Source organism: Ambystoma mexicanum, chromosome 13 (genome assembly GCF_040938575.1).
Source record: "Ambystoma mexicanum isolate Mex_15411 chromosome 13, UKY_AmexF1_1, whole genome shotgun sequence".
NCBI classification, from domain to species: Eukaryota; Metazoa; Chordata; class Amphibia; order Caudata; family Ambystomatidae; genus Ambystoma; species Ambystoma mexicanum.
The window spans coordinates 632,213,530-632,241,077 of NC_090938.1; the positions used below are offsets into that span (position 1 = coordinate 632,213,530).

At 46.9% G+C, this 27,548-nt stretch overlaps 1 protein-coding gene across 2 annotated transcripts in view; it reads left to right on the plus strand.

Moving 5' to 3' along the window:
- The first annotated feature begins 3,170 nt into the window (after positions 1-3,170).
- TOP2A (DNA topoisomerase II alpha) overlaps positions 3,171-27,548 on the plus strand; it is a 97,422-nt gene continuing 73,044 nt past the window's right edge. The window contains exons 1-22 of one of the 2 annotated variants that reach the window (XM_069634567.1): positions 3,171-3,355; positions 7,058-7,210; positions 8,382-8,472; positions 8,743-8,806; positions 9,457-9,602; positions 9,680-9,777; positions 9,868-10,080; positions 11,915-12,088; positions 12,402-12,503; positions 12,961-13,098; positions 13,501-13,639; positions 14,022-14,179; positions 14,680-14,805; positions 15,071-15,181; positions 15,549-15,654; positions 17,645-17,754; positions 19,100-19,192; positions 20,644-20,758; positions 20,864-20,985; positions 21,594-21,742; positions 22,053-22,284; positions 22,410-22,544. In XM_069634567.1, coding sequence (XP_069490668.1) covers positions 3,323-3,355; positions 7,058-7,210; positions 8,382-8,472; positions 8,743-8,806; positions 9,457-9,602; positions 9,680-9,777; positions 9,868-10,080; positions 11,915-12,088; positions 12,402-12,503; positions 12,961-13,098; positions 13,501-13,639; positions 14,022-14,179; positions 14,680-14,805; positions 15,071-15,181; positions 15,549-15,654; positions 17,645-17,754; positions 19,100-19,192; positions 20,644-20,758; positions 20,864-20,985; positions 21,594-21,742; positions 22,053-22,284; positions 22,410-22,544 — 2,808 coding nt within the window. In that variant the 5' untranslated portion in view covers positions 3,171-3,322. The remainder of the gene's footprint in view (positions 3,356-7,057; positions 7,211-8,381; positions 8,473-8,742; positions 8,807-9,456; positions 9,603-9,679; positions 9,778-9,867; positions 10,081-11,914; positions 12,089-12,401; positions 12,504-12,960; positions 13,099-13,500; positions 13,640-14,021; positions 14,180-14,679; positions 14,806-15,070; positions 15,182-15,548; positions 15,655-17,644; positions 17,755-19,099; positions 19,193-20,643; positions 20,759-20,863; positions 20,986-21,593; positions 21,743-22,052; positions 22,285-22,409; positions 22,545-27,548) is intronic. The other variant, XM_069634568.1, reaches the window with a different exon arrangement.

A 27,548-nucleotide genomic window follows, 5' to 3' on the forward strand; every position in this document is an offset into this window, starting at 1 on the left:
TAAACTCTCAGCTTTGCCATGTTGAACTCAAGCTCATTCAGCTTAAACAGCAGCTCTTGCTTCTTGAATTCTAGCATGGCTCCTACATCAGAGCAAACAGACAAAACGTGGGACTCTTCCTCATCCCAGTCTTCATGGACTCCATGCATGCTGGCAGCGACAGTTCTGCTAGAACTTTCAGTGAGAGCAGCCCACCACCTTCTGCACTATCATCTGAAGTAATAGCATTGAGTTGATCCTCTTGCAAATGCATGATCCTTTGGATCATTCCACCTTTGATACCTTGAGCGGATAAGCCTCTTTGGGTACACAACATTCTCAGTGTCTCTGATTTGGAAGCATTCAAAGTTATGTTAGTTATTGCTTACACGTTCTAGGATAAGTCGTTAGTTTTGCAGTTAAGTTTTCACTAAGGTCACTATGTGTCCAGCGTAAGTGTAACATGGGTACCTTTACCAGTGCGCAACACTGGGTACCTTCGATCCTATCCCACCGCTGTACACCAATTTGTTAAGATGGATTTCTGAACTCTGACCAGGTGGGCAGAGGTTCAGAAGTCCAGCCTAGTTTCTTGGAACAGGGTAACCTTCTGGACAAGCCAGACCAATCAAGGTAGCATTGGCAGCGGTCAAGACTAGGTCTCAGGCGGGTTGAGGGTGATCGTTGAGCACACAAAGCAAACAAGACCACACAATACTCTCCGTCAGGTGTATATATCAAAAACACATATGCATTTATTAAAGGCCTTTTAAGGCAAACACAAGATGAAACTCAGCAAATATTAACTATTCTAACACACCGATATACTGGGGAACATATATACATTAATTGTTGGTCTAAAGTAATTTTAAACAAATATGGATCTACAACCTGTAACAGAAGAGGGTCAGACAATAGAAATATACTTTAGGCAGTTCTTCTAGGATCCCAGGCCTACCTCGTAGGCAGTCCAATCTCTACGAAGTGTGAAGCCTTGTGCTCAAAATTATGTTTAGCGCAGCAGCGCTCGATCGTGCATTAAAGTACAAAACGGGCCTTCTTCAAGGGACTGTAGTGTCTCAGGAAGGGTGGTGAGGCGATGAAGAATTGAAGAGTTCCACCATTCAAGGAGGGTCTCCACAAGAAGGCAGAGCGATTTCCAGGAATCGGGAATAGTATGGTAGAACAGGCTACCCTAACAAAGGAGAGTGGCCATTGGGTGTAAAAGTTGATGTATGCACCATGGGGACACCAGAACGTGTTGCAAGTACTCACCGAAACTCGTTGCAGTCCGGACCAAACTTTGCCAGTCTAGTCCAGTTCGCTCGCAGGTTAGAGTCCTGCAGTTGCGTGTCCCTCCGGCTTTCAGGGGCTGCGTTCCAGGACTTCAGTCCGTGGTGGGATAATGGCCTTTACTCTGCTTCTGGGGAAGGGACCAGGACAGCTCCACTGCAGATCGCCTTAGGGCACAGCAGCAAGGCACCCTCAGCGGACGACACGGGTACCTCGTAGGCTCGGGTTCAGGCAGACTCTCCTAATTCCACACTTAGGAATGCTAGGTGTACGAAAATCGGCAGGAGAGTGCCTTCTACCAAGACTTTATGGTTCCCAAAGTCTCATGTCAAAACTCAAGACGGCAGCGATTCCAGATTAAAGGTCCCATACAAGCTGGCCAGTTCACTGGGCAGTCCAGGAACACTTTCGAAGGGGCTCGTTTGCAGGTTTCGCAAGTGCCGATAGTAGTTGGTCCCACTACTCCAAAGGATCGCAGCACCCTTGTAGGCATCCTATGATCGATCAGAAACAGGGGCTCCGACGGGACAACAGTGGGGTCAGAGTGACAAACCTTCCAGCGGGTCACCAACGGTTCCATGCAACTGTTTCTTCGGTTCAGGATACTTGGCTCCTTTACTAAGTTCGGTGAGAACTCAGAAGATCGACCTGGAATGGGAGTAAAGTGCCAGTTCTCATGCAAAGTTTCTTCACATCCAATGGGAGATCTGTTCACATTCAACCATCCCAGAAGTGGATCAATCAAGGACCACGGTGGTCCCAGTCATCCCAGCACACCAGACATCCTGGCACCCAGGATGTGTATTGGAACTAGACAGGTCCAGCCAACATCCTTGGCACGCACACACACAAGGCACGGAGAAGCCTGTGAAAGCTTCAGATCGTGCAGGGTCCTGCATGACCAAATAAGAAATTTCCCTGGTCTGCTGAACCTGGGGTAGGCAAAGGAACAAAATGGCCAAAGGACTTCATGGCATGGCCATTTTAGGCTCTTCACGGGGCAACAGTACAATAACAACCGGCCCCAGTAAAACAATCTCAAGACTGCATCCTTAAATATTTCCCCCCATCAAAAACTCACTTAAGATTGAACGAATACCTAAATATTTCAACACAAAGCTATGGGTTCTTTGTTACAGAGAAAGTTAATCAAAATGTACTAGCCTGTGGACATTGAACAGGCCCTGAACTTCCCAAGGTAATGCGAGGTGCAGCTAGCACTAAACTAACTGCCTAAATTGCGTGGCCCCAATCTCAAAATGTTGAACCATTTTCAAAATGACAATGTGCAATGCAAGTGCAAAAGATCTACGAGTTTAACGGGACGAGTGGTATCTGCAGCAGCACGTGGAAACCAAAACGAAAGGATAACGACCTTGAGGTGTTTGGGGGTAAAGTACAACAACAAAAAAAGTGGGAAAACACGGGAAAGTCATGAAAAGTGTTACTCTGAATCAGGCGTTTCTGGAGAACCACAGCCTGAAAAAGCTATGAAGTTCAAGTCCACACACTATCTGTAGTTTATTTTCCAACACTGGCCCCTTTACAGCCCTATCAATAATAGCACGGCCACCCGTTAAACCTTTTAACAGCGAGATGTCATTACACTTCCACCCCTCGTGAGACAACTATAAAGAAAACGGATTTTGTTCATTTGCTCCTGCAGTTGTCCGTCACGCTATGCTGGCGCCTGAGTGGCTGATTTTGAAAGAAAATTACCCGGTCTTCGGCTCCAAGAAACCCTTTTCTCTCTTTCCCTTTTTCAGCCGCTCCTTACCCGATTGGTCGTTTTGTATCCGCGCGCCCGCCTGCGATAGGTTACCGTTCAGAGTAACTACTTCGCCATTAGCTGGCGAACCTGCATGAGGCGCTGCTATTGGCTGACGGCCGGTGTGGGCGGGTTCTGGTTTGAGAGTTTTGAAAGTTCGCTGTCTCGCTCGCTTGGCAGTCATCCGCCGGTTGTTGTTGCTGTGCTTTCGAGCTCCGTGGCTCATTTGCGTCCGCCGTTCGTCTTTTTCTTCGGGGTCGTCGTTTCCTTCCTGTACGCGCGATGGAGGAATCTGGAGAAGCCGTGCCCCTACGGGTGAGACTGGGCTGGGTATTTCGGCATGGGGAGGGCTCCAGAGCACTCATGCGAGGGATCGCGGGGAAGGGGTTGGATTTTTCAATGCACTTCGGATGACCATTAATCGACCTGAGAGCCGATATATGCCCGGCAAGTGGTTGGTTCAGGTTGTTGAGGAGCCCTTCTATTACAGGGTATTTCCTCCATGGCAGGGAGCAGTAATGTGGTGGGAGGAGAACCGGCCGGCAATCGGAACTTATTTTTTAAAATGGGCTGGGTTTTGAGGCTCTTTAGTGGGAGGAGGCTTTCATGGTACCGAGTAGAACCCTTGGGGCTTTGGCTCATGCACGTGTTGGTTGTTGCAATTGTGCACGGTATTGGTGGGAATAGAAACGCCTGACTTAAAGTCAGACCTGAAAGAAAGCTCGATTTGAAGGATCTAGTCTTACGTGAATGAAAATTGGAGGATTTGGCCAGTGGCTCATACTAGTTTGTGTAACACCTTTTGACCTACAGTCTGGTCAAGTCAAAATGTCCCTTCCCGTCCCAGGATCTTGCATTGCGTGGGTATAGTGCTGTGCACTTTTAACATTTTGTGATTGTTGCGATGAGCACAATTTCTGTTTGTACCAAACACTGGGTTTGGGTTCTCTGGCCAGATTTATCCACTTGGGAGCGTGCCAGGGAACAGTATATTTACACCCTCACTGGGGTAGAGGGAGAGATCTGCACGTCTGAGGCCCACCCTGGCGCATTCACTCTACTCCCTAATGCTTTACATTTAACGCTTTGCAACTGTGTTAAGTCAGCATTGAACACTACACAACAAATGGAACACTACATTGAACACTACAAAAAATCGGAATACCCGAAGAGCAAGTGTTGTACCCAGTGGTGGAAATGAAACAAATGTAAAGGGGATCCCACAAGGGCCGGGGTGGAGGCGGAGTTTGGAGCAGGGGGTGGAGTTCGCATTTGAATTCAGTGAAGGAAACGTTTAAACGTGCTGCTTCTTTCAAGGCTACGTCAATTCCACTTGAAATCACTTCCGTGGCAGTGGAACACTCAAAATGCTAGTGCAGTGGTTGTGTACATTAAGGGGTCCATAGACGCGGTCTACAGTAGAAGGATACCAGGGTAGCTCAGCGGGTTGAGGGTCTAGTGCTAAGAATCATGCCTTTTTGCAATTCCCTTATAAAAAATAAGTGCTGTTAAATGTGTTTGGCCAGGGTATGGGTTGGTCGTTTACTTGTATTCAGGGTGGGGGGTATTAATGCCCCTGTCCTGAAAATAAATGTTAGTACCCATGAGCCCAGTTAAATTTCCTAATCACTGCTGCCAGCCCAACAGAAGCATTTATTCAGTTTGACAAGCCTGTAACCCCTTTATAAATATAACCTATGATAACCCCAAGGGAAGGGACACACAAATTACTGGTTATTTGCGTGGTAGTCCGACGAAAAGAAATATATTACAAAGAAAACTAGTGAATGCAAGTTTAAGCAGCATTTTTGCGTATGGAAATTATATATTTTTCTATGGAAGTGTGCCCAACATGTAGAAACCCTGCTTTAAATAGTGATCGCCCCACCCCCAGTGATAGTCATGGCCCATTAATTCTTGTGGTGTCTTTTAGGTCAGAAGAAAGAAAACAGGCTGAGCAAATATAGACTGGAAAAGCGAGTGAATGCTGGTGAAAGGAGGGCAGATTAGATCGGGGCTGAGGGTGGCCGGGTCTATGGTCCAGCCAGACGTCTGATGCCGGATCTCTGTCCCGGCAAGAGCCGGCCCCTTGACCAGCGCTGGTTGGACCATACATTACTTGGGATTGTTTCCTAAACTGATTTGTTGCTGCTGTCCATAACTGGGATGCCTTTTTGGTGGTTAACTCAGCAGTATGGACAATGGGAAAAGGCCTTCCTTCTGGGGGCGTTAAGGCAAAATGATTTGCTTGGCTTAATGGTAGCAACTGTTTTCTGTTGCCAGGCCGATGGGTGGCGTTGGTTTACTCCTGGTCATTGATGCCACGAAGTTTGTAGCATCCCAAAGCCTTGTTTTGAGCTTGCTTGGCTTAATGGTTTTAGGGTGTCCAGCTGAGCTCTCTAGCCTGTCTTGCAGATGTTTGAACTAGGAACCCAGGGCCCCTCGGGGGACTAGTCCAGAACAAATGCAGTGCCAACGATTGAAGAACACAGGCCTAGGTTGTTCCTTCATGCCTTAGTGTAATCGTCACGGCTGGTGCATTAGCGTAGTTAGTGATTTCAGTAGGTCAGCAGTTTTGGAAAGACGTGGGGGTTTACCTGCTTGTCGGTCTATCTGTCAGTTGAAAAATGGAAACCTCATAATTCTACTCCATATACCTTACGTTTTGCTTTCTGGAGCTCTTTAAATTTGTGTGATGCACGTTAGAAATGCTTTTGTTGCTGCACACGTTCCCTCCAAGTGACAGAACTATTTCTGCTGTCATTTAAATTTTGCCTTGATAAATGTTCTATGCAAAGGTTTCGAATCTTGTGCTTATATTTCCGATCCTTCCCGATTGGCATATTATCAACTTCTATTCGATAGGGGGTGGTAGACCTCAAGTCCATTCCTCTGCATCATTGCCAGAGGCCATTATCCAGGCACACCCTTTGCTCTCACCTGCTTTGCCTTTGGCTACTTGTTTGACAGGACTCGACATGAGTGGTTGTGTTTTATTCCCTATTGGGAGTCGGGGGTGAAATAATTTCTTGGGAAGAAGTCACTCACAGTTCCATGGAGGTGTTTTTTTAAGGCATTGCAGTTTACATATTTAAGTATTGGAGTTCTTGACCGTGTGGGTTAACGAACAGAAGGCCCTGCTTGTAATTGGGTCCCAAGAGCACCTCTTCGAAGGCAAATTCAATGTCCTCCAACGGGGCACATTCTGTCATTCCAAATCCTGAATGAAATTGATTGAAATCCACTGCACGTCGGGATTCGTGGTACCCCTGCATAGCTGATGCACTGGCTGTGTTGTCGGTCTACTCGAAACAGTAGCAATCGGTTACAATGTCAGTTTCTGAATGTACACAATACAATCAAGGCAGCAAAAGCAGCGACAGTTGGCCAAGTACAAAATAAGCCTGGCGATAGACAGGGCAACCGTTTAACGTTGGGCTGCTGGTCCACATGTATGGGGCCTGGGTTTATTTCTTGGGGTCTGCAGCTGAGCTTGTCTGCACAAGAATCCGAGTGTAGGCGTGCCATGGTGCCCAGACTGGGGGGGGGGGGTCGGGAGATGTAGTACCATTAAGAGGAAGTGGGGGATAGTGAAAAGTCAACCGTGTCCTGTCCCTTGTTCTTGGGAGAATAGAGTAGCACAGCGAATTTTCCACTTCTATAGTTGGGAGCCCGTGTACCAGTACCATAATAACACTCTTGTCTAGTTGCCTCATTGTTCATGCTTCCCAGAGACGGGGCGATCACTGCTTCTTTGGGCTCCTTTTTCAGCAGGGACCCCCCATAATAGCGTGGGAATCCTGGGTATATGAAGAAAAGTACATTAAAGTGTCGCAAATGGTGGCTATACTACGTTTTTATACCCCAATATGTGCTGTTCTGTCAAACTTTGGACTACTCGGAGTAGATACGGTTGCAACATCTTCAACGATGGGTGATTTATTGTGCCTGGAAAATTTGATGCATATGTAAGTTTCTCGCATTTGTATTGCCTTACATTAATGGCTCTTGTTCCAGGCGATCGAGAATACCCAAGTCTTGAAAGTGAAGAAAAGCAGTGACCCTGACAGAAGGTTGTCTGTTGAAAGAATCTATCAGAAGAAAACTCAATTGGAGCACATTTTGCTCCGGCCGGACACCTACATTGGATCTGTGGAGCCCGTGACGCAGGTAATCGCTGAGCAATGCCTCTCAACTGTGGGCAAACTCCCGCACATTAAGAAGGCGCACCTTTTTCTGCTGTTTGCATGCTCCTTTTGTGCCGCGGGTAACTGGGTTTTTGTAAGGCTGAGGTGCTTGTGGCTCAGCCGTCCCATGCATCTACGTAATTTCATCATTAAATGGCAACCCATGCCTGATTCTAGCAGTTTTCGAGCGGTGTAACAGTTAGTCACCATTATTGCCCATTTGTGGTCGTCCTTATTGACTTTATGCTGGCGTCACTCTTTCTCAACTCTCATGCTGGACTTCCTTTGCATCTTGTACTCATGGTGGCCCTGAAGCATGCTGTTCCCATCTTCTTGTATCCTGGCTTGCAACATTATGTGTTACTGCTGACTTCTGCAATTGTATTCGCTCTCCACTCTTGCTTCTCCACTCTTTTTGACTGCTTACTCTTCTCCCCTCCTTTCCCTTCTCCCTTTTCCTATCTCCTCCCCTTACCTTCTATGCACTTACTGTCATATTTGGCCCTGGACCTAATATGATAGCAACCTCGTCTGTTTCCTCCACCCTCCCATTACTGTTTTTTTCCTCCCCGCCATCTCTCCAGCACTATCTAAAATGTTGTCAGGCCTAGTATGATAGTTGCTTGTTTTGTTCCTCCCTTTCTGCACCCCTCTCCCTCTTTTGTTTTTCTCCGGCTCTACCAGAAATGTCGTCACTACCTAGTATAGTAGTCGCCTGTCTGTTTCCATTTCCTTCCCACTCTCCCCCTCCCTTCCTTATCTGTCTTAGCTCTTGCACTATCTGAAATGTTGTCAGGCCGAGTATGATAGTTAATTTCACTCCCTTACTATTCATGGCCTGTAAGAATGTGGTTGTATTTTCCCTTGTCTTGAAGCGCTTTGAAACACATTGTGTATAGGCGCTATATAAATAAACATATCATGTCATCCTCCTGTCCTTAAATGAGCTTGTTGCACCTGATGGTATTTTCCAGCATGGTCTAGTTGCAATTTATTTCAGATTACCCTCTTTTCGAACATACGTGTTGATGAGATCACATACAATTGCACCCTCTCGCCTTGTCAATCAATGAATTTGAATACCCGCTCCCTCCAATTGGCACCTGCACAGGAAACAATATATATTTTTTTAAAAAAATGTCTTTTTCTTTTAGCAAATGTGGGTGTTCGATGAAGAAGTTGGCATGAACTGCAGAGATGTGACCTTCGTTCCTGGATTATATAAAATATTTGATGAAATTCTTGGTATGTTGCCTTTCAGTAGACCTTTCGGTGGGTCCATGGGATGAAAGTATGCCTGTTTGTACTTGGCTGTCGAAAGACTGGCTTTTTGCTCATCCTTCCTTGGGTTGTAAATATTTAATAGATGTAAATTAAAATGCAGTTGCCACGCTTGCTAGTTTCCCAAAACTGCTACCAAAGTCTGCAGTAGCGAATGGTAGCTGTTGAGGATTATATGCAGGGTAGTAATCCAATAACATTCAAGTGATTGGCATTTGGCATTTTGTATTTCAGTGAATGCTGCTGATAACAAGCAGAGGGATGCCAGCATGTCCTGCATCAAGATTAATATAGATCCGTAAGTGACCTTGCACCCTAATGCATGACCATTTCTAACCCACATAGATCATGAAACATCAAGTTTATCCTTTGCATAGGTGAGCGTCATGCTATTGATGTGGGTTTCAGAGCTATTTTTGGTGCAGAGTATCCAAGATGTACTCTGCTTTTTACATCACATGCACAATTGACTATTGTCAATCATTTGACTGCTTTGCGTGCCACATAGCCCGTGCTATTTTGTTTGTATGATCCCAGCGAAAGAAGTTTGGGGGAAAAGTCCTTGATTAGTACTGGGTGTGTATTCTGGGTGCCTTTGCTTGGGCACTGTTGGGCTAAGCTAGTGATATTGAACCTGTGTGGCTGGCCCAAAGGTTATCCATCGGGGGCTCAGGCGCAAGGCTCTTAAAGGATTACGGGATATGCTTTTTAATCAAAAATATAGGCAGTTGTATCTTTGGTGGTAGGGGGTGGAAACGTTTTTTTTAACCAAATGAGGTACTTGGTACAATTACTTTGTATACCACTCTGAAAAAGTAAATGTAGGTTGCTGTGCACTGCATGGATGTATTGGTAAATTACTACAGCTCGGAATGTGTCCATGTTTGTGGTTTAGTTACCGTTGATGGTCTGTGCCTTTTTGTTTTTTACTTGCTTTTCCGGTTTCAGAGAGAACAATACCATCAGTGTGTGGAATAACGGGAAGGGCATTCCAGTGGTTGAGCACAAAGTCGAGAAGGTGTACGTTCCTGCGCTGATTTTTGGACAGTTGCTAACTTCCAGTAATTACGACGATGACCAAAAGAAAGTGACAGGTGGTTATGAAACTGTTTTGATGGCACATGCACTTTTTATGAATTGGCAGAATGGTAATGTTTTATCTGTTTGTCAGGTGGCAGAAATGGCTATGGCGCAAAGCTGTGCAATATCTTCAGCACCAAATTTACAGTGGAGACTGCCTGTCGCGAGTACAAGAAGCTCTTCAGACAGGTATGTCCTGTGGGTCTAGTTTCTGAATGGGTTTGTCATTACTAGTCTTCTGTTCCTCCATGCCTCATTTCTTGCAATTTCTCCACTCAGACATGGAGCAACAACATGTCAATTGCAGGAGAGAACAAACTGAAGCACTTTGATGGTGAGGACTACACCTGCATCACCTTCCAGCCTGATCTGAGCAAATTTAAGATGGACATCCTTGACAAGGACATTGTCGCCCTGATGTCTCGACGAGCTTATGACATTGCTGGGGCCAGTAAGGGTGTCAAGGTCTTCCTCAATGGGAAGAGATTACCAGTGAGTATTCTGTGCGGAATGTTAATGTTTCGCAATGGCCCAGACAGTGGCTAAATGCGCATATGCAGGTGGTTTCATCCGATGATAAAAAAATGATCCTCCCCAACGTTGCCAGTCTCTTGGACTACACTTTTTGGTTCTCGTAAAAGGAGGACATCTGATTTGGTTTTGGATTGACGTCTTCCTATTTTAAAAAGATTGCTTGTTATGAGCAGTGTATTTTGTTTGAATCTGGTTAATTGGAACAGCCACTAAATTCTGGAGCAGCTGTATGGCTCATGGTTAATCCACTTTGAAAGCTTTAATGACTTCTAACTGGACCATCTCCAAATAGCTGCATAAATTCTAACCAAAGGGGAGTATCTAGCGTTGCAAGAGGGGGAGAGAGGGGGACGGTGAGCCACGAAAAAAGTCCTGCTACTTTCCCCCAAATGCAGTGCATGCAGCTTCATATGGCCTCATTCACACCCACAAACCGCCCGCCCCACCAATCTACTTTTTTGGTATTAGTGGTAGATAGGGCATTTTAAAACATGGCAAAAAAAATCTGCAGGATTAGATGCAGGAAACTAATCAATTGGAGCTCTGTCGAGGCACTCTGGGGCCAAATACATACAAACCTCCTCATTTACATATGCAAGACACCAACAGAAATGACTTCACAGAAAAGGATATCGCAAGGTTTGTATTTCATGTGCCTAAATACTTACTAGCAATGCCCATCCTCTCATAATTAACTTTACACTATGTACATCATCATAGAAATATATCGAGCAATAAAAGGATGGCTGTAGTTTTATGCTCTGCATCCTGCATGCAAAGTCACAATAGCATCATGCAGATTAATGTTAGCCTAACGGACCCCCCTTGGGTAACGCAATAGTCATTATTTCATAAAACCTGCAGCAGTATGCACCCTGCTCACTGCTGATCACTGCCTCCAAATGCACATTTCTAAAGGGACAAAAGTCCCTGCTAATAGCCCCCCCCTCCCTCCCATCAGTGCCTAATGGCTCACATACCAGTGGCCTGTTGACACAGAGCAATGTGAGCATTGTCCTGGCAGAGGGACACCTCTCCCTTTTGGAAAGGGTAAGGTGTCTTGCTGCCAGGACAATGACTACTGAGCAGCAGTTGCTTAGCAAGCATTGTCCTCCCAGCGGGACACCTTTCCCGTCGGACAATCTCATTGAGCCTCTAAATGGATGAGGTGTCCACTGAAAGTCTCGCGCGGGGGGGGGGGGGGGGGGGGATAGTTCTATTCCCGTGTCCCTGGGATCAAAGATTTGCTGTTTTATCCTGATGTAGGCCGAGCCGCTCACCAGGAAACCGTTTTCCCGCTGATGAATAGTGTCACCGTGGTGGGCACGCCAAAAGAATTGTCCTGTTGCGCTTCGTTTCCTCGCGCTGTGTGGAGCGCTGAACGCATTGCGTCTTTGCTGGCAGGTTCATGTTGAAAGGCAGTTGGGGGGGGGGGGGGGGAGCGGCTCTTTTGCAAGCACGCCTCGTGCTCACCTTCTGCCCCTGTGCTTCAGGGCAAGCTTGTGCTGCTCTGGACCGCCATTTTGCGTTTCCCACTTGCAGTGCCTGCAGATAAAGCCGCACAAGGAAAGCGCCGAATGAAACTACCTGCACAGCGTTCTCGGCTCAAGCCCTTGCAGAAAGGCTGGACCTATATAGTGTACAGAGCTGTCATTTTTGGAAACCAGCCATTTAATGCGGCTTGCAAGGCAATTGTTCCGAGCCACTGCCTTAAATTATGATGGGTTGGAATTAATGGAAGTAATGTATAGTTCTGTTGAAATCAGAAATGTTTCCCCTTCTCCTCGCTCAGATCAGTGGTTTCCGTAGTTACGTGGACCTGTACACAAAGGAAAAAGTGGACGAGACTGGCAACCCCTTGAAGATAGTCCATGAACTGGTGAATGATCGGTGGGAAGTGTGCCTGACGATGAGCGAGAAGGGCTTCCAGCAGATCAGCTTCGTGAACAGCATTGCCACTACGAAGGCGAGTACACTCTCTGCTACCATTTCTTATGCAGTCCAAACGGTAGCTTCTAATGTAATGTTCTCATGAGGTGGTGAAGCATTGAAGTGGCTGTCCCTAGAGGACTGGATTAAGACCTGTGTTTAATATTTGAAAATGCAATCTCTAGGACAAAGGCACATAAACTACTGCAATATTTTCACCACATTTTGTATCCGTTTAAGGGTTTATTTGATCGCATTAGAGGTGGCAGGAATGGACTTGGTTCAAGCAGTATGAGCCATTTTGACACTGCTTTGTACATGTGCGTTATAAATGATCTTTCTGTCTCCAGGGTGGCAGGCATGTTGACTATATTGCTGACCAGATCGTCACCAAGCTGATTGAGGTAGTGAAGAAGAAGAACAAAGGGGGAATTGCGGTGAAGCCATTTCAGGTATGTGTCGGCACTTGCCTCCTGGAGGTGCCATCAATCAATGCTTCGGGCAGCCTTGCACATAACCTGTTTCGAAAATGCTTGGTTTTCATAGCGTTTTCTGAAGCGTGTGGTCACTGGCATTTAAAGATGGTTAACTTTGGTGTGGTTGGGCTGCAGAAGGGGGGCACTTCTGCTTATATGGGACTTGTCTGCTCCTCTTGAAGAATTCTGGTGACTATGCTAGTTTTAGTTTAGCTGCCATGTCTGATGGGTTGTACAGCTAATCTGTATGCAAGACCAGACCTCCCAAATCCAACACGGATAGAATCTGTTGCATTGCTCAAACGATATAAATGTAATCTGCACCCCCCACCCCCAATTCAAATCTAGGCTACCTTGATAGAAATCCATACTTTGACAGTTTTGCTTGACTCTGGTATGTGTAACGTCTGTTCATGATCTTGCACAATTACAGGTCAAGAACCACATGTGGATCTTCGTGAATTCTTTGATTGAAAACCCAACATTTGACTCCCAGACCAAGGAGAACATGACCCTTCAGGCCAAGAGCTTTGGATCCAAGTGTTCTCTGTCTGAAAAGTTTGTAAAAGCTGTGAGTATCGCATCTGCCACCTGTCCTCAAAGTAGCTGCGCGTGTGCGCGTTAGCACATGTTCTGGTTGCTGTGATTTAGGGAGACCACAGTGTATGCAAGTGGGGAATATGCAGCCTGGTCCTCATGCCACTTCCTTTTACCCCATACAGATTACTTCAGGTAATCTATGCAGACCATCACATCGGTTTCTGATGTACTGTGGCAGAGCCTTTTGTAGTTCATGGTACTCCCTTTGGATGTAGTTCACAACTATAACTGTCATGAGAATGTGGGCACTGGTTTTTGTACTACTGAGCTGTATTTAACTAGTAGTTGGTGGCTGCTCTGGTGCTAGGGTTGTCCGGCCAAGTGCATGAATATCTTTTAGTCCAGATTAATTTGGGCCCTCCTCTCCTTACAGACTGTTAACTGTGGCATTGTTGAAAGTATCCTGAATTGGGTCAAGTTTAAGGCCCAGTCCCAGCTGAACAAGAAATGCTCTGCAGTGAAGCACACCAAGATCAAGGGAATTCCAAAACTGGATGATGCCAACGATGCAGGTATGGACACTTCTGCCTAATACTGTTCAATGTTACCCAATTGTGCCTTTTTAGATACCTGCAGTGCCTGGCAGGTAGGGGTTTGCACTAACATGGAAAGTTGAAACTGGGAGCCTGTGCACTCAGTCACTGCTGCAGTCTGCCTTCTATTGGAAGCGTTTCAGTGCTTCCTTTTTTTTCTCTACCGGGTGGTCAGCCGGGTTTGGGGTGTTCTTGAAGCAGTCTCACAGACCTGCATGCTACTAGCATGTACCTGAACTCCAGAGGAGTGAATTGCCAACCCCAGAGTCATGAACACCATTCATGAGTGCCCGTGTTTGGTCTTTGTTGGGTAGTTGAGCTTTTGGTATGGTGTTAACCTAAAGATGCCCTTTTCTTGCAGGAAGCAAGAATTCACAGCAGTGTACCCTCATCTTGACTGAAGGAGACTCAGCCAAGACTTTGGCTGTCTCTGGTCTAGGAGTTGTTGGAAGGGACCGATATGGCGTTTTCCCCCTGAAAGGAAAAATGCTCAACGTTCGTGAAGCATCCCATAAACAGGTACAGGCAACACACTTTTTAAAATGTGTGATCATCTGCTTAGTTGAAAAGCCGGGAGAACGAGTCAGTGGTAGCTGTGAACCAGTTTCCTGTTGCCAACGAAGATCTTTGCATATTGTCAAGTTAGTGGTTCTTATCTGGTTTTGGAAATCTGTTTGTTTTGGGGTGGATGGAGTTGTCCAGGCACCTTAACTGGCTATATTGGCACCCCACATTACACCTCCAGCCTGGCCTAAATCACTGCCCAGCTCAGAGGCCATCTTTATATTCTCACTGTACATTCTAATTTAGACCTCCAATTTTCTTTGGAAAGCAGAGTAGCACTGTTGCACGTTTTTGTTTGCTTGTTTGGGATGGTACTTAAAATAAATGCATTATCCCGTCACGTTTACTATAATGAAGCTCAATGCTAGGGCAGGTAGGGGGAACGCTCTGAGCAAGAAGTATGTACTAGAATGAATTCCAGTCGTGTTACACTTAGTGGGTTTTCCTCATTTCAGATCATGGAAAACGCAGAAATCAACAGCATTATTAAGATAATGGGGCTGCAGTATAAGAAGAAATACGATGACGACGAGAGTCTGCGGACACTGCGCTATGGCAAGCTTATGATCATGACAGATCAGGTAATTTAAGGATATCTATTGGTGTACGTTTAATTCGGACCCTGTTTTAAGCAACCATTGTAAACAGAAATGATATGCTGGTTGAAGGGTTGCAGTGGCAGACCGAAGTGAATAGGTTGGGCCCCCTCGTACCATTGACTCTCTGGGTAGTCCATTAAAGTGACCATCTCTGGCCTTATGTGGCACATGGCTGGCCAGGATGTGCTTGAATAAATGTGCAGGGCGCTTTTGTTCTGGAATGAGTAATTTTCTTTTTACATGGCAGGATCAAGATGGTTCCCACATCAAAGGTTTGCTGATCAACTTTATTCATCATAACTGGCCTTCTCTACTGCGCCACAAGTTTCTTGAAGAATTTATCACTCCTATTGTGAAGGTAACCTATATATTCTATTCCCGCCTAGTCATTCTTCAGTTGCTCAAGAGGCGCCTCATACTTAGTTGGAACAGTTCCTCTTGACTGGCGTGTTTACAGGAAATGGAAGCTTTTAAGTAAATTAGATAACGTTTACTATAAAATGGTGCCTTGAACTCTTATGTAAGAATTCAGCGCACTTAGCCCAGTGGTACATTTAAAGAATATTTACTTCTGGCTATTGGGTGTTTTAGTACGCAACGCAGGAGTTTGCTGCAACGACTAGTGCTCAGACAGACAAAAAGACTATTTAAGTTATGAACTTTGTCTTAGGCAGAGGCTGCTTATACACTCCACTTTCCGCTCACGTTTTGTTTTTTAACTGTAGGTTTCCAAAAACAAGCAAGAGTTGTCGTTCTACAGTATCCCCGAGTTCGATGAATGGAAAAATGCTTCCGACTCCCACAAAAACTGGAAGGTCAAGTACTACAAAGGTTTGTTGTAAACCCTGTGTGGTAGTGCTCTCCGAGCCAAGTAAGCCCATTTCTCTGTTCTAACGGGGTAAGGGGAGTGTTTGCTTTGTTACTTGCCCGTGGCTGGTTTGGTTATGGTGGCGGAGACCGGCAGAGTACACAGCTTTATATATATTTCTGATGTTGCTTTTTCAGGGTATTTAATTATGTCCCGATTAAGTCACACATTAAGAACTACCATAAAATCGTTCTGGTTGAGACCAACGAAATCCAGATTTTATAGTGCTTCTTTGTAGGGCCATACTCATTGCCACTTAAGAACGCTTCTCCCTGAATTGTGAAGCCTGTCCTCTTGATGGGGGGTGGGGGGGCTTAGCGATTAATGCTTCAGCTATCTTCTGAGAAGGAAAGGACTGGGAGCTGGCGCCGTTTTTCTAGCAATCGGTTTTATACATGATCCCACAGAATCTTGGTGTGGATGGACTCCATGCAAGCGGTTATCATTGCTAGTTTTCTAGTGGTCGTTCATGGCCACCTTTTTTAGTTTTGGCTTGTTATTGCTCAAAGCACTCCCTGTAAGCCAAACCCATTTTCATTGGAAGTGAAGAGATGTGAGAAGGGAACAGTGAGCCTGTAGGCGGTGTTGTCAGAGCCTGTGGGCGGTTACTTGTCCTCCCATTGACTGCCCACATGGGGTCAGCGTTATAGATTTGCTTTCGGAGCAGCCGTGACTTGATTGCAGTTATAAGCAGCTTTTTGTGTTCTCCAACTTCGTTTAGAAGCAGTACATTTGCCAGGTGCTATTGGGCGGGGCAGCGTTTTGAAAAGGCGTCTCCTATGCCTATTCAAGCAGAAACTGTTGCTTTGCAAAATGCTTGCTTTCGTTTTTGTGGCACAAAAGCCAGAATTTCCCCTACATGCTTTAAAATGGATCCGGACTCAGAAGAAAATAAATCGCATCTTTCAGTGCGGTCTCATTTTAAAATGTCTGGTTATCCTGTGTATACAAAGCAGAAGCTACTTTTTCTAATCATTCTGAAAGTACGCCACATAAGTAACACCCAACAGTTTACTTTTCAGTGTTAACAAATGTGCAGCAAAATGGGGCCAGTGGTCCCAAAATCCATCCGTTCAGAAGAGACCGTTATGGTTGGGTGTGTTATTTGTAGTTGCAGTGCACCTCCCGAAGAAACTATGTTTACCCAGGTGGCGACCATGGGTCTCTGCCTTAGTGTTTGGCAGCATACGACAATTCACCAATATGTGAAATCCTTGACACTTGTGCAAGCTGTTACATTTTTAGCTTCCACAGAATGCAGTACTGGTACCAGCTTTACCTGTTGGACTTTTCATTCGTTGGCTTGGTAAACCTGCTAGGATGCCTGAATGAACAATGGACATAAGGGTAAAAAGTGCTCCTAGTAGGCGCAGCATTTTCCTACTCATTGTACTAATGGCATCCTCCCATTGGTCAGATGTGTCTATTAAACCTCGGCGTACCAGCTTGTCGGGGCCAGTTTCACCAAATACAGTGGGAGATGGGGGCAGGAATGGCCTCTGGCACCCCAGCGCTTGTAGAAACCAGCTGAGTTGTAAGCTTCAGAAATTGTGATGCCGCACTCTCCTACGTGTGGTCCCTTTTTTTAACTGCAGAGGCAATTGTGGCAGGCCTTGCTGGTTGCGTTACAAGGCTATGTTTTAGACGAGACCGTATAGCAAAAGAATTCACTTGGCTGTTTTCTTTGCTTTCCGCCCTTATCTGAAAAGAGAGCCCCAATGTTGGTGTAGCTCATCTCCAGCGTGCTTGCATCTCACTAGCTGAGACCCTCATCAGCCTATCCACTTTAGGTAGAGTTAGCAATTTTTGGAAATGATCCCAATAGTGGGTTTGCTCCAGCTGTCATGTGCTATGTAATTGTATGTTGGAGGAGCAGGCCTGGTTTTAATACATACACATTGGAAGCCCACTCCGCAGAGCAGCAACTCACTGGCACGTTTTTTCTCTTCCTAGGTCTGGGTACCAGCACAGCTAAAGAGGCTAAAGAATACTTTGCTGACATGAGTCGGCATCGCATACCGTTTAGGTATGCCGGCCCGGAAGATGATGCTGCGATATCCTTGGTAATGTATAGCAATACTGCACATGAACTTGGAAGCCGAAATTATATCCTATGAGAACCTTCCAGAGCCCCTTTACACGCACCTACTCATCACAAATGGTGTGCTCGTATTTGTAGCAAATCGCCTCAGTGGTACACACTTCGCATGCAATATTTGTTTAGGTGATGCTTGGAATTGTGATACCAGGCCATTCTGACTTCTCCATCGTACAGCTATCACACATGGACCTCAGAGGTTCCATGGTTTATAATTCCCATGCATGCTCAAGAGCACGTGTTACATTGAAATGATTTTGGCACACTTTTTGAAGACATTGCAACTGGTCTCGTAAGACTTCCACAGCCTATGCCTTTTCACACCCATCCTCCCCCGAATGTCTTTAGGCACTAGAATGATCCTGCTCCAACTTGGTGTTATGCAGGCAACAACCCTTATGTAACCCACCACTGCCCTCCATCTAGACTTGCCATAATTCAATAGTCTATTGCAGCTGCTCTTTTGATTAGTCAATCGGACAGATTAGTCTGAGTTAAAGAGTAAATAATAGCAACTGGTAAACTTATTACAAAGTGGGCGGACTCGCATGTACTTTTACTGCCTACCTGCACAATTTCTGTCCGAGCAGAGACCGGTCACCAAAAATAGTTTCAATCGCAGACCTGCCCCGAGGGACACAGACTTGTGTTCAGTTTTTTTGTAATGCCTAGCTAGAGAAGCATGTAATATTGAACTCTGGGCAGCAAGAGCTGCCTGAACGCTTTATAAATAAAAAAAATAGTATTATATAAGCAATAAGGCAATGAAAAGATGGATGACTATCAAATAGGACACCCACATTCCTAAACCTTCATTATGGTTGGAGGAACCCCAAGGGACTGGGCCACTCAGGGATTGGTGGTGGGGTCTCCTGCAGGGCAGCCCAAAAGCAGTACATCTGTGCCTCTCCACACTAATAGGACGCTGGACAGTTGCCCTGCATCAACACTGTGCCCCCTGGTGCCTCATGGTAGTCTACCAGAATCTGGGCACCATCAGCATAGGTGACGTTTGCAGTCCCACCCTCCCCCGTTTCGTACAACTCAATTTAGTACTGTAAAGTCCAAATACAGCCCACCTTCTGCTGTTAGGAAGGATGCTTGTTGAGGTAACCATTCTCGGCATCCCCCATGGCCACTTACACATTTCCCAATACTGAACTTCCAGCCCCTCTTCCAATACCGACAGACGGGGGGTAAGTGATGTAAACCAGTCCCTTCATAAGGCCCCCACAGCACGCATTCAGTGTTTTTGTGAATTAATTTCCATAATTGAAATCGGCTTTAATTTTTTTTCTCTCATCTTATAGGCCTTTAGCAAAAAACAAGTTGATGACCGCAAGGAATGGCTCACTAACTTCATGTTGGACCGCAAACAGCGCAGATTGCTTGGCTTGCCAGAGGTGAGTTGTTCCAAGATAAGCTCCACTTGGTAGATTGGCGCAAACTGACAAGCCTGTAGATATCTTTTTGCCTAATGGGGCCGGTTTGTGATCATTAGTAAACCACATGAGTGGTTTCCCAGTTTGAGGATTTGTCTACGTGTTTGCAGATTTTCTCTGCCTGGGAGACTTATCCTTGTCTCCAGGGACCGTATCTCTCCAGCCCTAAAATCTCTCCACTGGCTCTCGGTTGCTGAATGGGTCAAGTTAAGACCCTCTGCATCGTCCACAAGGCTTTCTGGTGCCCCTCTACATCAAACTCTCAATACCTCCATGCTAGAGCCCTTCAGTCGTCTAGCTCCAACTTGCAGCAGACCAGACGCTTTTCCAAGCAGAGTGGGAGGTACATATCTCTGCAGGTGCCTCACTCTGGATTGGCCTCCCTGCCCCTCTCAGACTTGAGCTAGATCTCCTCCAGTTCCGGAAGCTTCTCAAGACCATCCCCTTCTCCTCCTCCCAACTCCCCTGCTGATATCCCGGTCTGCTTCTTCGCTGGCTGCCTGGTTACTACAGTCTTGCAGGGCCCTAGGTGCCCTCTAATCCAGTCCACCCCTGCACTTGGTCTCACCGGATCCCTCAACCTTCACTTGCCCCTACCCATGCCCTAGCCTGGCTGGGTTTGCACCCTTCCAGCCTCTTACCACTCACTTAGCTCGTGGACCTACCATCCCCTGCACTCTGCTTTCCCCTGACTGTCCACCTGGCCTCAACTGGCACCCGCCTTTCCCACTGGCCCTTCCGCCCTGACTGCCCCTTCCCTCTTCCCTGCACTTCTCCTAACTGCACTTGCACGATCAGAATGTCACAAGGCCTAGTAGGATAGTCTTTGCCCCCACTGTTCTTCTCCCCCCCCCCCCCCGCTCTTGTCTTGCTTCAAAACATGTGTATAGGTGCATTATAAATAACTAACTAGATTGCTGTAGTTCAGTGATTGTAAAAATACATTAAGAGGTTTTGATTGTGAAACCAACCTGAAGGGTTAACAGAAGAGGAGTTACTGAGAGCCTGAAGGCTAAATACTGACCACCCCCTCTGCCCTCCTTCCCATAGTCGGCGGGGGCATGCTTTTGCTTTTTTTTAAAACTAGGTTGAGTAAGTGATGTGAAGAAAGTGTTTCCGTTTAAAATGGGCATCATTCTAAATGTGCGTTAAGTAATTTTCCTTCATTAAATTGGGTGACCCACCACCATTTACCCTTTCTCCCAGTCTGCATGCATTGCCTTCGCCTGTGATCTTTGTTTTATATGTCCATCTTTTCGTGTTAATATGCATTTTTTTTTTTCTTTCAAGATGGGCTTTCAATGAGATGAGGTGGCAGTAGTAGATTGTTATAATGCAGTAGGCTGGATAATTAACTTAAACATTAAGGGCAAACTTGATAAGACTTGTGCATGTAACAAATTGTTTTGCAGGATTATTTGTACGGCAGCACCACAAAGCAGTTGACGTATAATGAATTCATCAACAAGGAGCTTATTCTGTTCTCCAACTCTGACAACGAGAGATCCATCCCATCCCTTGTGGACGGTGAGTAAATGGGTGCTCTGATCTCAGTGGGCTCCTACGCAAGGGCGTAGTTATTTAAACAAACAATTGTAATTTGCTTCCCTTTTTTTACTTTTCTGGTGGTAGGGTTGAAACCTGGTCAGAGGAAAGTGCTTTTCACCTGCTTCAAAAGAAATGACAAACGAGAGGTGAAGGTGGCCCAGTTGGCAGGATCTGTGGCTGAAATGTCAGCGTACCACCATGGTGAGGTAAGCTGCAGGGCACTCTTGGCAGAGTACATTGTTTCAACAAAAGAACTGTTTAGCAGTGTTCACCAAATTTCGTTGTAGTTGGTAGCTTCTTGACATGACGTTTGCATGTTTGTTTATAGTAGCAACTTGGCACTCTGCATCTTTTACTGCACAAGAGTGTCATGTCTGCTTATGTTATAGGGTTTTGATGATTCACCTTATCAGTAGGCTCCACAAAAGGATTAGGCTTTTCAAAACCCCACTCCAACATGAGACAATCCAATATATCGCTTCAGCTCGAGGTCCGCATTGGAAGTACCTTCAGACTACTTGTTCTGACCTCAGCCTGTAGGTTTAAACTGCTTAAATGCCACAACACACTCTGAGTGGGGGTGGTTATGCAGAGTGCAATCATGTTTTCTTATTCCAATCTGGCCAAAGGTCACTCAGAAAAAGAAATCTAATAAGTTTAGTAAACTTCATCAGCCAAGTTATGATCCAAGCACCACAGCTCCTAAAGCTGAACATAATATACAGGTATAAACTGGTAATGTCTTGCCTCTACCACGCCTGTTTTCCTTGATCACTTCAAGCAAGCATATTTAGGACTCTGCGTTTCCCTCTAGAATTCCTTGATGATGACCATCATAAACCTGGCCCAAAGCTTTGTGGGAAGCAACAACATCAACCTTTTACAGCCCATTGGACAGTTTGGCACACGGCTGCATGGTGGCAAAGATGCTGCCAGCCCCCGATACATCTTCACGATGCTCAGGTCAGTGTGCCTTTTTACCTGTCTGCTTTTTGTTGACATTGTTTTGATCTGCATTTTTATAGTTGGGCGTGCCATGGCCAGTACTAAAATGTTTTTATTGAGTACAAATGGAAGTCGAATTCCCAATAGTATTTTATAAAAAAGTGAACCTGTCTTAACTAGAAACCGGAAATGAAAGTGGCCGATACACCCCTTATCTGTATGGCTGACCATGGCGATAATCCCCAAGAGGCTTAAGTGCACGATGCTCAGTGTCAGAACTCTATTGAGTGTTAATAGCTGATCACGTGTTTCACTCATCTCCTTGCAGCACTTTAGCCCGTCTCCTCTTTCCAGCAATGGATGACAATGTCCTAAAATTCATCTGTGATGATAATCAGCGAGTGGAACCAGAGTGGTACATGCCCATCATACCTATGGTGTTGGTGAATGGTGCCGAAGGTATCGGAACCGGATGGGCATGCAAGATTCCAAACTATGATGTCCGTGAAGTGGTGAACAATATCCGTCTAATGCTGGATGGGCAAGAACCACAGCCAATGGTATGATTGGTAGGCATTTGGGGGTAGAGGGGCGGGTTACAAGCAATTGTTCATGTTTGTAATTGTGATCTGCAGTAATATTGAGGTCCTACAAGTGTCACTGAATTGTATTTGTACCTTTTTAGCTTCCAAGCTACAAGGGTTTCAAGGGGATTATTCAAGAATTGGGGCCAAGTCAGTACGTGTTGAACGGCGAAGTGTCAGTGATAGATGAAACCACCATAGAGATCTCTGAGCTTCCAATCAGGACATGGACCCAGGTAAACCAGTCTCTTTATTCCATCCATGTTGGTATTTGAATTGCAGCATCACTACTTCCCAAATCGTTGGGAACCTATTCGTCCAGCACTTTTTGGCTGTGGAAGGATAGGGTCCCTAACCAGTGAGTAAGAGCGAGGACTAGAAGCTACCTGAATCCATAATTGCCTGGTCAATGACATGTAAATTATAGTGGATCTGCTGCCAAATTACTATCTGTTTTATTGCTTTCCTTAAGCTTGTCTGCTTCACATTGCTTAGTGAAGGGTACAGGGGCTGCTTTTCCTCTGCCAGCAAGGGGCAATTTGACTTGTCATACCAATGGACTAAGCTGTTTTAATGTCTAACCACGGAAACTGCTCTCCTGAACATCCGTGAGGACCTGCTCTCGAACCTTGACTCTAACATTCCTTGTGTTCTCATTTTGCTTGATCGCTCTTCTGCCTTTGATACTGTCAACCATACCATCCTGCTCAACTGTCTCCGTGATAACCTGGGTATCACTGGTCAGGCTCTGGCTTGGCTGACCTCCTTCCTCTCAAATCGACCCTCCTTGGTCCAACTGGGGTCTTTCCTGTCTGACATCTTTTTCTCTACCTGTGGTGTCCCCCAGGGTTCAAACCTCTCTCCCTGGCTGTTCAACCAGTACCTGGCACTTCTCGCCCACCGCATCGCTGCTCCGCCCCTACTTTCAGTGCTATGCTGATGATACCCCGCTCATTTTCAGGCTACCCTCGGCCTCCTCTTCTCCTTCTCTCCTCTCTGACTGTCTTTCTGCTATCCAGGAATGGTGTGCCGCCAACGACCTCTGCCTTAATGCCAATAAGACAGATTCTACTCATCGGCACACCCACTCCCTCCATCCCTGCAGCTCTCTGGCCAGCCTCTCTTGGCCCTCTTCCTGCTCCTACCTGCAAGGCTATAAACCTCAGGGTCATCTTCGACTCCACACTCCTTCTCGCCTCACATTTCTGACGTTTCTAAGAAGTCACACTACCAGCTGCACCTCCTCAGAGGTATCCTTCCTTTCCTCTCCTTCCCCCAGAAGCTCACTGTCTCCAGAGCCCTGGTTCTCTCGAAGCTGGACTACTGTAACGGCCTCTACCTAAATCTTCCTGCCTCTACTCTCCGCCCTCTGCAACTCATCCAGAACAGGACTGCGAGACTTGTCCTTGGCCTCAAGCCCCGGGACCGTATCTCTCAGGACTGAAATCGCTACACTAGCTCCCTGTGGCTGTGAGGATTAAGTTCAAAACCCTCTGCATTGTCCACAAGGCCTTCTGGGGCCTGGGGCCAAAATACTTTCAACTCTCCCTTTCTAAATATCTTCCTTCTCGAGCACTTCGCTCATCCGCCTCCAACTCCCTCAGGGTCAGCCGCTTCTCTAAGCAACGAGTTGGTGGGAGATCTCTCTCCGCTGCAGCAGCCTCCCTCTGGAACAGCCTTCCTGCCTCCCTAAAACTTGAGAACCATCTCCGGTTCCGGAAGCGCCTCAAAACCCTCCTCTTTGCTTCTTTCTCTCCCTCTCCCTTGCTAAATCACTGAAATTGTACTAAATCAGAAACTGGGCCACTCACCAATCTCGGTCCTTGGCCCAGCCACTCTCCCCTGCACTGCCTTCCCGGCAACCCCTGCACTGCGGGACTGTCTCTGTATCCCTACAGCCCCTCTTCCCAGCACTTGTCTGCACTTATCTTGCACTTGCCACCAGCTGGCCCTTATTTATCTTGCTCGTTACTAACCGTGTACTGCACTCCCCCCCCCCCTCCCTTTCCCCTTGCACTTTTCCCGTCCCCTTAACCTTGCACTTGCGCGATCTGAATGACACCTGGCCTAGTAGGATCGTTGTCTGTCTCCCTTTGTTCCCCCCCCCTCCCTGCCTCGTCGCGCCTTGAAACACTTGTGTATAGGCGCGTTACAAATGCCATATCATACCAAGGCTTTTGATTTGTTTAACTGCATATGAACCTGAATTGCGAGGCAGATTTCTTAAGCACTTTATTACCCATACATTTTTACAAGGAATTTCTTTCCCAATTGAGTGTGGGCGGAGTTGATTTGAAAATCTGTATGAACGGTAATGCTGGAGAACCAGAGTCGTAGGTAAACCTCTCCAGCATGGGGTCTGGTATGGATTTGCATGCTCATGCTCATGCATATGAATAGGCCCGGTCGTCGGGCCTGGGATCCTCCGTAAAAGAAAAGTTTCACTTTCACTTAAAACTTCCTTCTCCTATAAACCAATCAGAGCTCTGGGTGATACTGCCCCTCCGCTGGCAGCAATCTTCAGATTTTTACAGCATGTTCCAGTGTTGGGAGCCCGTTTCGCGCCCAGAGCTTTTCTACATTTTTGCGTGTTGAAAAGGTGCCTTTTTCTGGTCAAGAGCCTGTGCCCTTTCATCTTTGACCAGCAAGTGGGGGATCCGTTTGTCGGCGTCTTTCAACGTCCCTCAAGGGCAAGAATCGTCAAGAGTTTCATCAAAGTTTCCAGAAGGCCATGGGGCCTAGACTGCACGCCGGACCATGTAGGACTGAGGTTCCCTCTTCAAGCTCCGTTCCAGCTGCCGGTTGAGGAATGTTTGTGGAGGACAAACATTCCCATTGCCTCTGTCTCCATCTGGACCACAAGTAAGCAGATTGTGAGATCTGCCTTGGTTTTTCCAAGCGCACCGCCACGGATCGTCACAGTAGGTTGGCGTGGCTCAATGCCAAGGCCTCTATCCTGTGGCAAACGGGGGCATGCCTCACCCAGGACCCGTACCCGTCTGAGGAGCAGCTTTTAAGTCCTGTGTGGGCGCTCCATCAGTGGGGCCCCAAGACCGGGCCAAGCACCACAAGTCCATTTCTGTCATGGTCACTGTGCAGTGGATCCTGCAACGAGCAGGGCACGCTAATCTTCAGTCTGCCTCCATCTCAACATTGATCCAGCTCCTCCCCAAACGAAGTCTGCTAACCAATCTGCGAGAAGCAGGAAAAGCCCAAGGCACAGGGTAAGGTGTCTGACCTGTCCTTGAAGGCCCAGGTGAAGTCGTCCTCGACGATCGAGGTGGTGGCGGCCGCCCTCTTGAAGGCAAAAGGGGCTGACCCGGTCTAGGAAACCCTGACGGCACCCAGAGTGGGAGGCTTCGGCCAAGCCGGTGGGACGCTGTAGAAGAGGATGCCATCCATGAGACAGACCCCCCTCAGGGTGCAAAAGGGGAGTGGAGAAGCCTCTACCATGTTCCTGGGCACAGATATTTCTTCTTCGGATGAAGAGGACTTGGTGTTGCTCACACGGTCCTGGAGGACGTAGGGAACTAAGGCGGAACGCCAGGGGCATGGGGGGGGGGGGGGCAATGCTGGCAGGAATGCAGATTGTGGCCCAGCAAGCCTACCCCCAACTCTCCCAGGGACATATCACTGGACATCCTTTCAACTCTCCACACACTGGTATCGGAGATCCAGAAGAGTATGCAGATGGCACCGCCAGTGCCAGCCCCTGAGGCACAAGGCCCTCCAGCAAAGAGAACAGCACCCCATCAACCGCCACACATGCCCCCCACCACCCTCGGGATACAGGTTGTGTTGAAGTTAGAAAAGACCTAGAAGGAAGGTTTCCTATCAACACCGTGAGGCCAAGAAGTCCATTCTGGTGGTGCTTCTCCTAGATGACGTTTTGGGATGAGAGCCTGGCACTGGTGAGATCCCGCCTCAGCGAAAAGAGACAGGCTGGAAAAGAAGAAACGGGTGACAGAGTATGCACCCAAGTGCCTGCTATCGCAGCCCTCACCAGATTCAGTGGTCTCGGCGGCTGCAGGGAAGAAATCGAATTCCCCGGACAGTGAGGGAAGAAGTTGGACGCTGTTGGTAGAAGGGCGGCAACTGCAAGGGCTGCGATGAAGCCCTTGCGATCCTGGCCAGATAAGACAGGGAGCTGTGGTAGAAGATGGCCCTGCTGCTGGAATTTCTCCTTGACGACAAACTGGTTGAGGTGCTGGAGATCCTACAAGAGGACGAGGTGGCATCAGACCATGTCCACCATGGCCCTGAACATCGCGGACGTGGTGTTCTGATAGATGGGGGAACGGTGTCTGCCTCAGTCGTTGTAGCTGGTTGAAAGCCACTGGTAAGGATTTCTGAACTCTGACCAGGAGGGGGCAGAGGTTCAGAAGGCCAACCTAGTTTCTTGGTCCAGAGTAACCTCTGGACAAGCCAGACCAATCAGAGTAGCTATGGCAGGCGGTCAAGACTAGGTCTCGGGAGGGGTGAGGGTGACTGAAGGACCTCAATGAGCACACAGAGCAAGGACACTTACAAATTACTCCAGAAAGGTGTTATATCCAAAAATATACACATTTATTACAAGGCCTTTGTAACAGACTATAGCAAAGAATCACAGTAACACCAAGTAAACCAATATATCACAAAATGCAATATATATATATATATATATATATATATATATGAGACCAGGGGGGTCTAAAGGGGTGACTGCATGAAATGTCGACAACCTAGATGGGAAGGACAGGACAGGAAGTGTAGTTAATCTTTAGTCCCAGTTCATCAATTATTCACTCATCTAAGAGGCAGTCCAAGCCCTAAGAGGAGGGGAGCCTTGTGCTCAATAGTACTTGTAATGCAAACGCATGCAGTTCTTCGAATGGGCAAAACAGGGTCTCTAGCAGCTCGGGAAGGTGGATAAGGCGGTGAAGAACAAGTTCCCACTATTCAAGAAGGACCTCCACTTGACGGCAGAGGCAGTTTGAGAGTTTGGGATGGAGTCGCTACTTTGCAATAGCAGTGGACAGCTGTGCGTAAAATGGGCTCTTGCGCTAGGGGCCACGGGTTGGGGTATTACTCAACTCTCCCTGATGCAAGGAGACCCAAACTTCGGCAGGTCAGTCCAATTGACTTGCAGGTTCGAAGGTGGCAAAAAGGATGTCTCGGCATCATTTAGTTCCTGGGATCCAGCGATGATTCCCAAATGGGACAGTGGCGATTTCTCCGCTCAGGGTGGGTGAATCGCC